This window comes from Carcharhinus amblyrhynchos, chromosome 19, assembly GCF_965287045.1.
Source record: "Carcharhinus amblyrhynchos chromosome 19, sCarAmb.v2.hapA, whole genome shotgun sequence".
NCBI lineage: Eukaryota > Metazoa > Chordata > Chondrichthyes > Carcharhiniformes > Carcharhinidae > Carcharhinus > Carcharhinus amblyrhynchos.
In genome coordinates this window covers 32879970-32893093 of record NC_137342.1, presented here as the reverse complement: position 1 = coordinate 32893093, position 13124 = coordinate 32879970, and the positions used below count along the sequence as shown (strand labels likewise).

Sequence of the window (13124 nt, the reverse complement as noted above, 5' to 3'; positions counted from 1 at the left end):
GTACAGTTGGGACTGTTTGAAAAAAAAACATCAAGTCAACGATCTCCAGGGTAAAAAAGGGGTACTGGGAAGACAGTTAAAAAATATATATACTGAGCAGTCTTGAGTCACTAGTGCTTGCAGGAGAAATGATGGGTCAATTAGGATCCATGGGCTCTTTCAATGAAGAGAATGAATCTTGGAGTTCCTATGCCGAGTGTTTTCAGTAGTTTGTACAAGTGAATACATTTGCAAACAAGTTGTTTGTACCAGCTTTTCACAGTACAGTAGGAAGTAAAGCCTATAATTTGCTTTGGAGCTTGGTTTCTCCAATAAAGTCAGGAACCAAATCTTAGAATGGCTTGGCAAAGATCCTTGAAGAGCACTATTCACCAGAGCCACTGATCATTGCAAAACAGTTCAGATTCCATTGAAGGAATCAAGTAGAAGGCGAAGGTATTGCTCAGTTTGTGGCAACCTTAAAAAGGTTCTCACCTTGAACCTGTACCACCTTGTAATTGACACTTCCACCCTGGGAAAAAGCCTTTGACTGTCCGCCCCGTCTATGCTTCTCATAATTTTGTAGGCATCTACCAAGTCTACCCTCAGCTTCCAACAAGGTACGGCTGAATGGACAAACAGCAGAGTTGCCTCTCCATGTGGTCCATATTAATTTTCCAGGTCTATTTGGGAGATCATGGTTAGAGAAGATAAAGCTTAATTGGAGAGCTGTCAACAGTTCGGTCAATGTCAAAACAGACCTAGAGCATCTTCTGGAGAACACAAGCATGTTTTCAAACAAACATGGTTCAATGAAAGGAGTTCAAGTGAAATTCAAGTTAAACCTAATAGTCAACCAAAAAGTATCCAAGATCCAAGAGTGCTGCCATGTACAATTCATCCCAAGGTCAAAGAAGAATTAGTACATTTGTTAACGTTGGTGTGTTAGAACCAATTACAATGAGTACTGGGCTATCCCCATCATATCTGTCATGAAACCAGATGGTTCATTTTTGTTGATAGTAAAACAACCATAAATCCAGTGTTGTATGTTGATCAGTATCTGCTTTCTTTAATTGAAGATGGGTGGCACAATGATTAGTACTGCTGTCTCATTGTGCCAGAAACTTGGGTTTAATTCTGGCCTTGGGTGACTGTTTGTGTGGAGTTTTCACATTCTCCTCGTGTCTGAATGAGTTTCCTCCGGGTGCTCTGTTACTTCCCACAATCCAAATATGTGTCGGTTAGGCGGATTGGCCATGGTAAATACGCTGGGCTAAGGGAACAGGGTGGAGGGGAGGATCTGGGTGGAATGCTCTTTTGAAGAGCTGGTGCAGATTCGATGGGATGAATGGCCAACATTCACAAGTGCTGAGTTTCAGAACTTCACCACCCTCTCTGATTTCACGCATCTTAGGACTGTGTCTTACCACTCAGCAACCAACACACTAGCGGAGCGAGACACCCAAACTTTTAAGTCTGGCCTAAAGAAGCAGTTAGGTGGAACCCTGGAGACCAGAATTTCACACTTCCTTCTTGGCTACTGGACCACTCCACATGTAACAACAGGAGTCCCACCAGCAGAGTTGTTAATGAACCATCATCTCAGAATGAGATCGAGCCTCGTGTTTCCAAATTTCCCTGGAAGGGAAGAGGCCAGCCAAGGCAGTCAGGATTCATGTGAGACAACGCAGTTGGTGGCAAAGTGAGAAATTTTGGAAGTGTGTTGAGTTGGGTCCCTGAAATCTTTGTCTCTAATACTGGATCCTTATCCTATCAAGTGGACGTAAAACACACAAACCATTTGAGAAAACAAAGAGATGCCCCAGAGCTAGGTTTGCCATCAGGAAGTATATGGCCATCAGGAAATGTTGCTGACTGTTTTAGCACCTGATTGTAATGTCGTAGGCACAACCAATGTCTCTATGGAAACAGAAAACTGAACTGCCTGTGCCTGAAGAGGCACCTGTCATTGTGGTTTCAGCTGACAGCAATCCTGTGGAAGTGCCCCAGGCAGAGGAGCTACACTGTTCTGCAATGATGGACTTGATTGACTAAATTCAAATACTAAATTTTAATTATCTAGGACCATGTAAATTGAGTATTGTAATTTGTGATAAAGGGACATGGAGGGGAAGGAATGTGATTGTCCCTTTAAAGATCAATCAGCTGAGTAAGTAATGGTCACATGACCTGGGAACCAATCAGGGAGCAGGGTGGGGGAGTCACCATGATAAGTGCGGGCTACTGTTCTCAGGCATCTCAGGAGCTGATTGCAACCATAAGGCTGTAAGCCTCTGTGTAGTTGTAGCCTGTAAATAATGTGTTTTCCCTAAACTGGTGAATGAGCATCTTTACATTAACCTTTTGAGAAAAGACATTCCTCCTCATCTAGTTTTAAATGATCAATCCTTTATCCTGAGAATATGCCCCTTAGTTCTAGAGTGTTCCAATTAAATGGAAGCATCTACTCTGTCAAGCCCCTCAAAATCTTACAAGTGACATTTTTAATTATTATTATTAATACTCTATTCTACAGCAATGTGATCATTTCTCATTCCTCTCATCTCCAGAGTTTGTATGCACAATCTATTAACCTGTCATCATAGGATAACGCTCTGATCTGAATGCGCCTTCACTACACTGCCTCCAAGGCAAGTACACCCTTCCTTAGATATGGAGACCAAAACTGTGTTGAGTACTCTAGTTATACTCTCCAAAGCCCTGAATACTTGTAGCAAAACTTTCATATCCTTGACTTCAATCCCCAGAGTTCTGGAATACAACAGGCTATTTATATTTCCTTTGTGAGGATACCAAATTTCACTCTATATCAATATTTCAAAGTTTCTCACCACTTAAAAAAAAACTGCTTTTCAGTTCTTTCTACCAAAATGAATAATCACATATTTTCCCACACTGTTGAAAATTTGCCACTTTATTTCTCACTCGCTCAATCCATCTCTTTGCAATCTTTTTGTGCCCCCCTCACAGCTTACTGTCTGTAAAGGTGCTCATTCACCAGTTTAGGGAAAACATAATTTGGTACATTTACAGAGATTTGCAGCCTCATGGCTAAATCAGCTCTCGAGATGACTCTGAGTATAGAAGTCCACACTTACCAGGGTGATTTCTCCCCCCCCGTTCCCCGCTTGGCTCCTAGATCATGTAACCCTCACATTGTCCCTTTTAAGGATCAATCTGCAATCAGCACACTGTCTCATCTTGTATCATTAGCAAACATGGATAAATGACTCAGTCCCTTAATCTAAGTCATTACATTTTAAATTTCTGAGACCCCAGCACTGATGCTTTCAGCACTCTGCTTGTTGCAGCCTACCACCTTGACGATGCCCCACATACCTTCTAATATCTTTTAGAGTGTGAGGAAATTTGTGTAAGCGCATGACCACATTAATGTGCAACAAGTGATGTGTTGTTTCTGCATGATGTGGGAGCTGGTGGACCCCATTGAGTATGATTGTAATAAGTGTTGTTGCTTGAGGAACTCTGGCTCAGAGTTGATGAGCTGGATTCTGAGCTTTGGACACTGTGACACATCAGGGAGGGGGGAGTTTACCTGGACACTGTTTCAGGAGGTAGTCATACCCTTAGACTAACTAACTTGAATTCAGCCAGTGGTTAGGGACAGCAGGGTGAGGCAGGAAGAGGGACTTAAGAGGTAGGGTTGCAGGAGCCTCAGCTCTTGTCCTTGTCCAACAGGTTCAAGATTCTTGCTCCCTGTGTAGATGGATGGGGACTGCAGAGAGGATGAGCCAACTGATCAGAGCACTGTGGTGCAGGGATTCATTCAAGTGGGGGGAGAGAAAAGAAGTGCAGATGTAATTTGGGATAGCATAGTTAGGAGTATGACACTATGTTCTGTGACCAGGATCGGGAGTCTCCACGGTTATGTTGCCTACCTGATGCTCAGGTTCAGGATATCTCATCTAGGCTGCAGAGGAACTTAGAGTGAGACGGTAAAGACTCGGTTGTCGTGTCCACATGGGTACCAATGATATTGATAAAACAAGAACAGAGGTTTTTCTAAGGGAGTATGAACAGCTAGAAGCTAAATTAAAAAGCAGAACCAAAAAGGTAATAATCTCTGGATTACTACCTGAGCCACAAGCTAATTGGCACAGGGTCAATAAGATTAAACAGATAAATGCGTGGCTTAAAGACTGGTGTGGGAGGAATGGGTTTGAATTCAAGGGACATTGGCACCAATTTTGGGTAAGAAGGGACCTGTTCAGATGGAGTGGTCTTCATCTGAATCATGCTGGGACCAGAGTCCTAGCAAATTGTGTAACTAGGGCTGTTGATAGGGCTTTAAACTGAATAATGGGGGATGGAGACTTCAGTTGTAGGGGAAATTAGAAAACCCAAACTGAAGGAGGAGGTCAGAGTGCAGGTTAGTAATATGATGGATGGTTACCAGACAATAAAGGGAAGGGACAGAACAGATGAATGTCTTTATGCACCAAGGAATTAAAAAAGAGTAGGAAAATTTACCAATAGAACAAATTTACAAGCATTGTATCTAAATGCATGAAGCATTCAGAACAAAATTAATGACTTAATGATGTAAATAGATACAGATGGGTATGATTTGGAGGCAATTACTGAAATCACAAGGTTACAAAGAGACCAGGTCTGGGAATTGAATATCCAAGGGTACTCAGCATTTCAGAAAGATAGACTGAAAGAAAAAGGAGGTGGTGTAGCTTTGCTAGTGAAGGAAGAGATCAGTGCTGTAATGAGAAATGACATAAGCATGGGAGATCAAGATGTGGAATCAGTCTGGGTAGAAATAAGAAATAGCAAAGGAAAGAAGTACTTGGTAGGAGTAATCTATAGGTCCCCAAGCAGTAGTTCCACTGTGGGGCACAGTATAAACGAGGAAATACTGGTGGCTTGCAAGAAAGTTATGGCAATAATCGTGGGTGATTTTAATATGCACATAGATTGGAAGAATCAAATTGGGAAGGGAAACCTGGAGGCAGAGTTCATTGAATGTATTAGAGATTCCTTCTTAGAACAGTACGTTGTGGAACCAACCAGGGAACAGGCTACTCTAGATTTGGTATTGTGGAATGAGGAGGGATTAATTGATGACTTCATAGATAAGGATCCCCTAGGGAGTGGGGACCATAGTGTGATAGATTTCAGAATTCAGTTTGGTGGTGAGAAAGTGGAGTCCCATGCTAGCGTTCTGGAATTAAACAAAGGAAATTACATAAGCATGAGGACAGATTTGGCTAGAATAGAGTGGGCAAGAAGGCTAAAAGACAGGACAGTGGATAAGCAGTGGCAACATTTAAGGAGATACTCAAGTCCTCACAACTAAAATATATCACAGTGAGGAAGGGTGGGGGGGTGGGGAGGTAAAAAACATCCAGGGCTAAATAAGGAAGTCGAGGACAATATAAAGTCAAAAAATATTGCAAAGGCCAGTGGCAGATTAAAGATTGGGAAACTTTCAAACATAAACCAAGGGATACTAAAAAAGTAATAAAAAGAGCGAAGGTAAATTACAAAAGAAAACTAGCACAAAATATCAAGAAGGATAGCAAACGCTTCTATAGGTATATAAAAGGGAAGAGAGTCTCTCAAGTGAATGTTGGTCCCTTGGAAGATGAAACTGGAGAGTTAATAGTAGGGAACACTGAAATGGCAGAGATGCTAAATCAATACTTTGCCTCAGTTTTCACAGTGGAGGACACTAGTACCATTCCTATAGGAACAGGTAAGTCCTATTAGATATAATAGAGAGGGTAGAACTTAAAATAATCAACATCAATAGAGAAAAGGTACTTAGCGAACTACTGGAATAAGTCCCCCAGGCCCTATGGCCTACATAAGAACATAAGAAATAGGAGCAGGAGTAGGCCATCTAGCCCTTCGAGCCTGCCCCGCCATTCAATAAGATCATGGCTGATCTGTCATGGCTCAGTTCCACATTCCCGCCCTCTCCTCATAACCCTTAATCCCCTCTCTTATCAAAAACCCATCAACCCGCTTCTTAAAAATATTTAGCGAGGTAGCCTCCACCACTTCAACGGGCAGAGAATTTCCAGAGATTCACCACCCTTTGAGTGAAGAAATTCTTCCTCAACTCCGTTCTAAACCGCGCCCCCCCCTTTATCTTGAGGCTGTGCCCCCTAGTCCTACTGTCCTTTCTGAGCGGGAAGAGTCTCTCCACCTCTATCCTATCCATCCCATTCAACATCTTATATGTCTCAATGAGATCTCCCCTCATTCTTCTAAACTCTAACGAGTACAAGCCTAGTTTATTCAGCCTCTCCTCATAGCTCAACCCCCTCAACTCCGGCATCAGCCTAGTAAACCTCCTCTGCACTCCCTCCAAGGCCAAAATATCCTTGCGTAAGTACGGCACCCAAAACTGCACACAGTACTTCAGCTGCGGCCTTACCAATGCCCTATATAGCCGCAGCAAGACCTCCCTACTTTTATATTCAATCCCCCCCGCTATGAAGGCCAGCATCCCATTCGCCTTCCTGACCACCTGCTGCACCTGCAAGCGAGGTTTTTGCGACTCATGCACAAGGACCCCAAGGTCCCTCTGCACCATCGCCTGCTGCAGTTTTCGCCACGTAAGTAATAATCCTTCCTACCATTATTCCTACCAAAGTGGACCACCTCGCACTTGCCAACATTAAATTCCATTTGCCATTTCCTGGCCCATTCGCCCAGCCTATCTAGATCCTTCTGTAGACTCTCCACACCCTCCGCACAATTTGCCGTTCCACCAATCTTGGTGTCATCAGCAAATTTTGACACCATACACTCGGTTCCCTCCTCCAGATCATCTATATAAATGGTAAATAGCTGAGGCCCCAGCACCGACCCCTGGGGCACTCCACTAGTCACCAACCACCAATCCAAATAGCACCCATTGACCCCCACTCTCTGCCTCCTATTTGACAACCAATCCTCTATCCACGCTAACACCCTACCCCCAACACCATGTCCCCTGACCTTCTGCAATAACCTCTTGTGAGGTACCTTGTCAAACGCCTTCTGAAAATCAAGAAAGACCACATCCACCGGCTCTCCTCTATCCACCGCCCTAGACACATCCTCATAGAACTCCAGTAAATTTGTCAGACACGACTTCCCTTTAACGAAACCGTGCTGCGTCTGCTCTATCAAGCAATTCCCCTCAAGATGCCTCGCAATTTCCTCCTTGATGACGGATTGTAACATTTTACCCTCAACAGACGTTAAACTAACCGGCCTATAATTCCCTGCCTTTTGCCTGGCACCCTACATCCTAGGGCATTAAAAGAAGTGGTGGGGAAGATAGTGGATCCTATGGTTATAATATTCCAAAATTTCCTGGATGCAGCAAAGGTTCCAATAGGTTTGAAAAATGCTCGTATTCAAAAAGGAAGGGAGGCAAAATTATGTTAAACAGTTAGTTTAACATCTGTTTTTGGGAAAGTGTTAGAATCAATTATCAAGGAAGAAATATCATTACATTTGGAAAGTCAAAACACTATCCATCGGAGTCAGCGTGGTTTTATGAAAGGCAAATCATGTTTGACTAATTTGCTAGAATTCTTTGAGGATGTAACAAGTGAATAATGGGGACCCTGTAGCTGTGGTATATCTGGACTTCCAGAAGGTGTTTGATAAGGTGCTGCACAAAAGGTTAATTCGCAAGGTTATATCACATGAGATTAGCTTGGATAGGTGACTGGCTGATGGATGGAAGACAGAGAGTAGGGATAAATGTTTTTTTTTTCCTGGATGGCAGGAAATAACTAGTGGGGTGCCACAGAGTTTGGTCCTTAGGCCCAGCTATTTACAATCTGTATTAATGGCTTGGATATAGGAATAGAACGCTCTCTAGCCAAATTTGCAGATGACACAAAAATACATGGGACAGTAGTTGCAATGAGGAAATAAGAACCTTACAAATGGACATAGGTTGGGAGAGTGGGCCAAAATGTGGCAGATGGAGTTTAACATAGATAAGTGTGAGGTCATGCATTTTGGTTGCAAAAATGGTAAGGTAACTTAATATCTAAATGGGGAGAGACTTCAGGATGCTCCGGTGCAGAGGGATCTGGGTGTCCTCTCTCATGAGTCACAGAAAACTAGCATGCAGGTACAGCAGATAATAAAGAAAGTGAATGGAACGTTGACATTTATAAATAAAGGAATAGAATATAAAAATAAGCAAATATTGTTGCAGCTATACAAGGCATTAGTGAGGCTGCAGCTGGAGTATTGTGCACAGTTTTGGTCCTCCTATTTGAGGAACAATATGGTGGTATTGGAGGTAGTTCAGAGGAGGTTACTATATTGATTCCAGAGATGAGGGGTTTGTCATATGAAGAGGGATTGAACAGTTCAGGCCTATACTCTCTGGAATTTAGAAGAATGAGGGGAGATCAAATTGAGGTATTCAAGATGATAAAAGGTATGGATAAAGTAGATGTGAAGTGAATGCTTCTGTTGGTGGGGCATGCTAGGACGAGAGGTCATAGTCTTAGGATAGGGATAGCAAATATAAAACAGAGTTGGAAGAGTTGTGAATCTGTGGAATTCGCTACCCCAAAGTGCAGTGGATGCTGGCACAGAGTAAATTTGAGGAGGAGTTAGATTTTTAATTGGTAATGAGTTGAAAGGTTATGGGGAGAAGGCAGGAAAATGGGGATGAGGAGAGCAGACTAAATGAGCTGAATGACCTAATTCTGCTTTTATATCTTATGCACTTATCTGTTTTTTTCCCTCTCCGAATGAACCAATTCTGTCTCCATGCTGATATATTACCCTCAATATCACAAGCCCTCGTCTTGTGTTATCATCACTTTGTCAAATATCTTTTGAAAATATACTGCATCCACGGGATTTCCTTCATTTATCCTGCTAGTCACATTCTCAAAATGCTGTTGATAAATTTGTCAGATCTGATTTTGTTGGTTGCCTAGTCAGATTATGAATTGCAAAATGTCTTGTTAGCACCTCCATAATTAATTTCAGCATTTTTCTGATGAATGATTTCAGGCTAACTGGTAGTTTCCTGTTTATTTTTCCTTTTCCTCCTTCCTTGAGTGGTGGTGTTGCATTTGCTGTGTCTAATCCATTAGGAATGTTCTAAACCTTGGGAATTCTGGAAGATCATAGCCGATGCCTCCATTATCTCTGCAGTCATCTCTGTTGGAGTTCTGGGAAGCATGCCAATAGGTCTCGGGGATTTGTAAGATTTAGTCTCATTAGTCTCTCTAGTACATTTCCTCTACTGACATTAATGACTGTACGTTCCTTGCTCTCATTAGCCCTTTGATTCCCAGCTATTCTGGCATACTGCCCATGAAGAAACAAAGGAGACAACAGTCGTCCCAGTGGATAAGGTAAAAATAGATAAAGTTCTCAAAGTAGAGAAGCCACACAACCTGACGCAGCAGAGACTACTGAGGGACGTAAGGGTGGAAATTGTGGAGGCTGTACACACAATCTTCCAATCCTCTTTGGAAACGGGAATATTGAAGGAATGGAAGGGTCTCTTGGCTTAATTAATTGAGGAATAGAATACAAAAGCAAAGAAACTATGCCAAACCATTATAAAACTCTGATTAGGCCTCAGCTGGAGTATTGGGTTCAATTCTGGTCATCATCAGAAGGATGTCAAGGTTTTGGAAAGAGTGTAGAAATGATTTATTTGAATGGCACTAGGGATGAGGGACTTCAGCTAGGAGGAAAATGCTGATGTTATTCCTCTTGGGACAGAGTATGTTAAAAGAAGATTTGATAGAGGTGGTAATCATAAATAGTTCAGGGACAGTAAATAAGTCAAAACTTTGAGAATGTTTGCAGTGACAGAAGAGACAGTAACTAAATAAAATAGATTGACAACATTTTGGTAAAAGACCAAGAAAGATGAGGCAAATTTGGACTCCAGTGATTTGTTCTGACCTAGAATGTACTGCCCGTGGAAGCAGATTTAACAATAAAATCCAGTGGAAAATTTGATGAATACTTGAATAAAAATATTTACAAGACAATGAGAGAACAGAGTAGTGGGATTAATTGGATAATTCGACCAAAGAGCCAGCACAGCATATTGGGCTCAATGGCCTTCATCTGTACTGTATCATTCTACGATTCTGTGACATCTTGTCCCATTGAACACTCCCAGAATAGGTTTAATCCAGAGGAAAGCTCTCTCACATTGTCCCATCAAACACTCCTAGGACAGGTTTAATACCATAGAATCCCTGCAGTGCAGAAAGAGACCTTTCAACCCATCAAGTCTTCACCAACTTTCTGAAAGAGCATCCCACTGTCCTATCCCCATAACCTCACGCATTTACCATGGCTAATCCACCTAACCTACACATCTTTGGACCCTAATAAACAATTTAGCATGACTGTGGAAGGAAACTGGAGCACCAGGAGGAAATGCATGCAGACACGGAGAGAATGTGGAAACTTCGCACAGTCATCCAAAGCCAGAATTGAACCTGGGTCTCTGACACTGTGAGACAGCAGTGCTAACCATTGTGCCACCCAGAGCACAGAGTAAAACTCTCACACGTTGTCCCATGGAACACTCCAGCGACAGGTTTGGTATGGGTTGGATGGAAAATAAAATTGATTCAGCACTGGCCCATACATACACTGATGTCATTGGGTCAGATTAGTTCTAAAGTGTTGGCACTGTATTAATTTTGGGGAACAGATTCTGGAAATGCTGAGGTCCAACTATAATCAGGTTCCTACAACTTCTTACCCCTTATTCAACACCTAAAGAGAAATGCCCACATTCCACCTAATGCATCTGCAGATCAGCATTGTTAATTCATCATCCAGTACCATATTTTACCCATTGTGCTTAAAAACATACATAGCCAAGAGCCCTTGACAATGTCGACCAAACGCTGCTATAGGACCAGCTCTGCTTGGTCCCAGGTCTGTGTTAAATTAGCTAATCTCATTTCTGCAGTAATTGAGGTTGTTGTTGACCTCAGTGCCCATAGCATAAAGAGAGACAAGTCATCCCAAGGGAGATGGTGTTGGATCTGGTGTAGGAACAGCTAGGAAACTGAGTGATTGTCCTTCATTCTCTGTTCAACAGTTGAGTAGTTTCTAATGTACTTGTTGGGAAACTGAGGGCCAAACTTTCAGTCATTGCCAAGATATGTTCAGCACAATCACAATCATGTCTGCATCAGGAATTTTAAGAAGGGCCAATTCTCCAGGCACTGCACAGCTGCTTGTTAGTGAATGTTAGAGAAAGACTAAAATGAGTTTGACACCCGATTTCAGCAGCCTTAAACAATCTTTTTTTCATAGAATCCCTGCAATGTCAAAGGAAGCCATTCAGCCTATCAAGTCTGCGCTGACCACAATCCCACCCAGGTCCTATTCTCGTGGCCCCTCATATTTACCCTGCTAATCCTCCTGATATAAGGGTCAATTTAGCGTATCAACCTAACCCGCACATCTTTGGACTGTGGGAGGAAACTGGAACATCTGGAGGAAACCCATGCAACTCTCCCTTCTTCTCTCTGTTTCTGCCCCTCTCCACCTAGGCTGAATTCCCAGCCCGTTCAGAGTTAGCTGTTCCAAGGTGGATGCCAGGTCACTTGTAGCCTAGGAACTGAAGCTTGCTGAAAGTGGCCGTCCCCTCTTTGAAGCTGGGGGTTTTGGAGTCTGGCTCAGAGAGGTGATGATGCTTCATTCTGCACTCCGTTTCATCTTGTGGGTTCTGGAGGTTTAAGAACATAAGAAATAGGAGCAGGAGTAGGCCTTCGAGCCCGCCCTGCCATTCAATAAGATCATGGCTGATCTGTCGTGGCTCAGTTCCACTTTCCCGCCCTCTCCCCATAACCCTTAATTCCCTCTCATCAAAAACCCATCAACCCGCGTCTTAAAAATATTTAGCGAGGCAGCCTCCACCACTTCAACGGGCAGAGAATTCCAGAGATTCACCACCCTTTGAGTGAAGAAGTTCCTCCTCAACTCCGTTCTAAACCGCCCCCCCTTTATCTTGAGGCTGTGCCCCCTAGTCCTACTGTCCTTTCTGAGCGGGAAGAGCCTCTCCACCTCTATCCTATCCATCCCATTCATCTTCTTATACGTCTCAATGAGATCTCCCCTCATTCTTCTAAACTCTAACGAGTACAAGCCTAGTTTATTCAGCCTCTCCTCATAGCTCAACCCCCTCAACTCCGGCATCAGCCTAGTAAACCTCCTCTGCACTCCCTCCAAGGCCAAAATATCTTTGCGCAGGTGCGGCGCCCAAAACTGCACACAGTACTCCAGCTGCAGCCTCACCAATGCCCTATACAGCTGCAGCAAGACCTCCCTACTTTTATATTCAATCCTCCTCGCTATGAAGGCCAGCATCCCATTTGCCTTCCTGACCACCTGCTGCACCTGCAAGCTGGGTTTTTGCGTCTCATGCACAAGGACCCCGAGGTCCCTCTGCACCGTCGCCTGCTGCAGTTTTTCGCCACGTAAGTAATAGTCCTTCCTACCATTATTCCTACCAAAGTGGACCACCTCACACTTGCCAACATTAAATTCCATTTGCCATTTCCTGGCCCATTCGCTCAGCCTATCTAGATCCTTCTGCAGACTCTCCACACCCTCCGCACAATTGAAATAATCACATTTACACACTCAAACGCTTAAGCTTCATCAAATGGATTTCGATGTGTTGTGAACAGATACATTGTGAGTTTGATACACAGACTGTCATGAGTGAGACGGCATTCTCAACACAAATAGTTCCTAAATCATATTGGGATAATATAACAGAGTCATACCTACCTTTCCATTTCCTTTCATAGCCTTCTGAGTAAGGAGGTAGGCTTTGATAAGACGAGGAAGTTACCTCAGGTCATTAAATGGTTGCTGTTGAAAGGTTTTTCCCAGCCCCTTTGCTGTGATCTGCTAAGAGGATAGTTCAGATTTCTGCTAATAATGTTCAGGTGGATAGAACAATGAAGCTCCCAAATCCCCTTCCTGCATCAGCACCTTCAGTGTCACATTGACATTTCCTCTGGGTCATGCCAGACTTTAGACCTGAAAGTGTCAACAACAGGAAATTCCAACATAAGTTGACAAACTCATCAGAATGGGTGAGAATAATCAGGGCCCAAGAA

General features: G+C 43.1%; 2 protein-coding genes across 7 annotated transcripts in view; one reads left to right on the top strand and one right to left on the bottom strand.

Moving 5' to 3' along the window:
- Positions 1-13124, bottom strand: part of endou2 (endonuclease, polyU-specific 2) — a 200289-nt gene that overhangs the window by 48514 nt on the left and 138651 nt on the right. The window contains exon 3 of the mRNA XM_080207536.1: positions 12790-13044. Coding sequence (XP_080063662.1) covers positions 12790-12797 — 8 coding nt within the window. The 5' untranslated portion in view covers positions 12798-13044. The remainder of the gene's footprint in view (positions 1-12789; positions 13045-13124) is intronic.
- kcp (kielin cysteine rich BMP regulator) overlaps positions 1-13124 on the top strand; it is a 196424-nt gene that overhangs the window by 48314 nt on the left and 134986 nt on the right. The gene's annotated exons all lie outside the window — the stretch shown is intronic.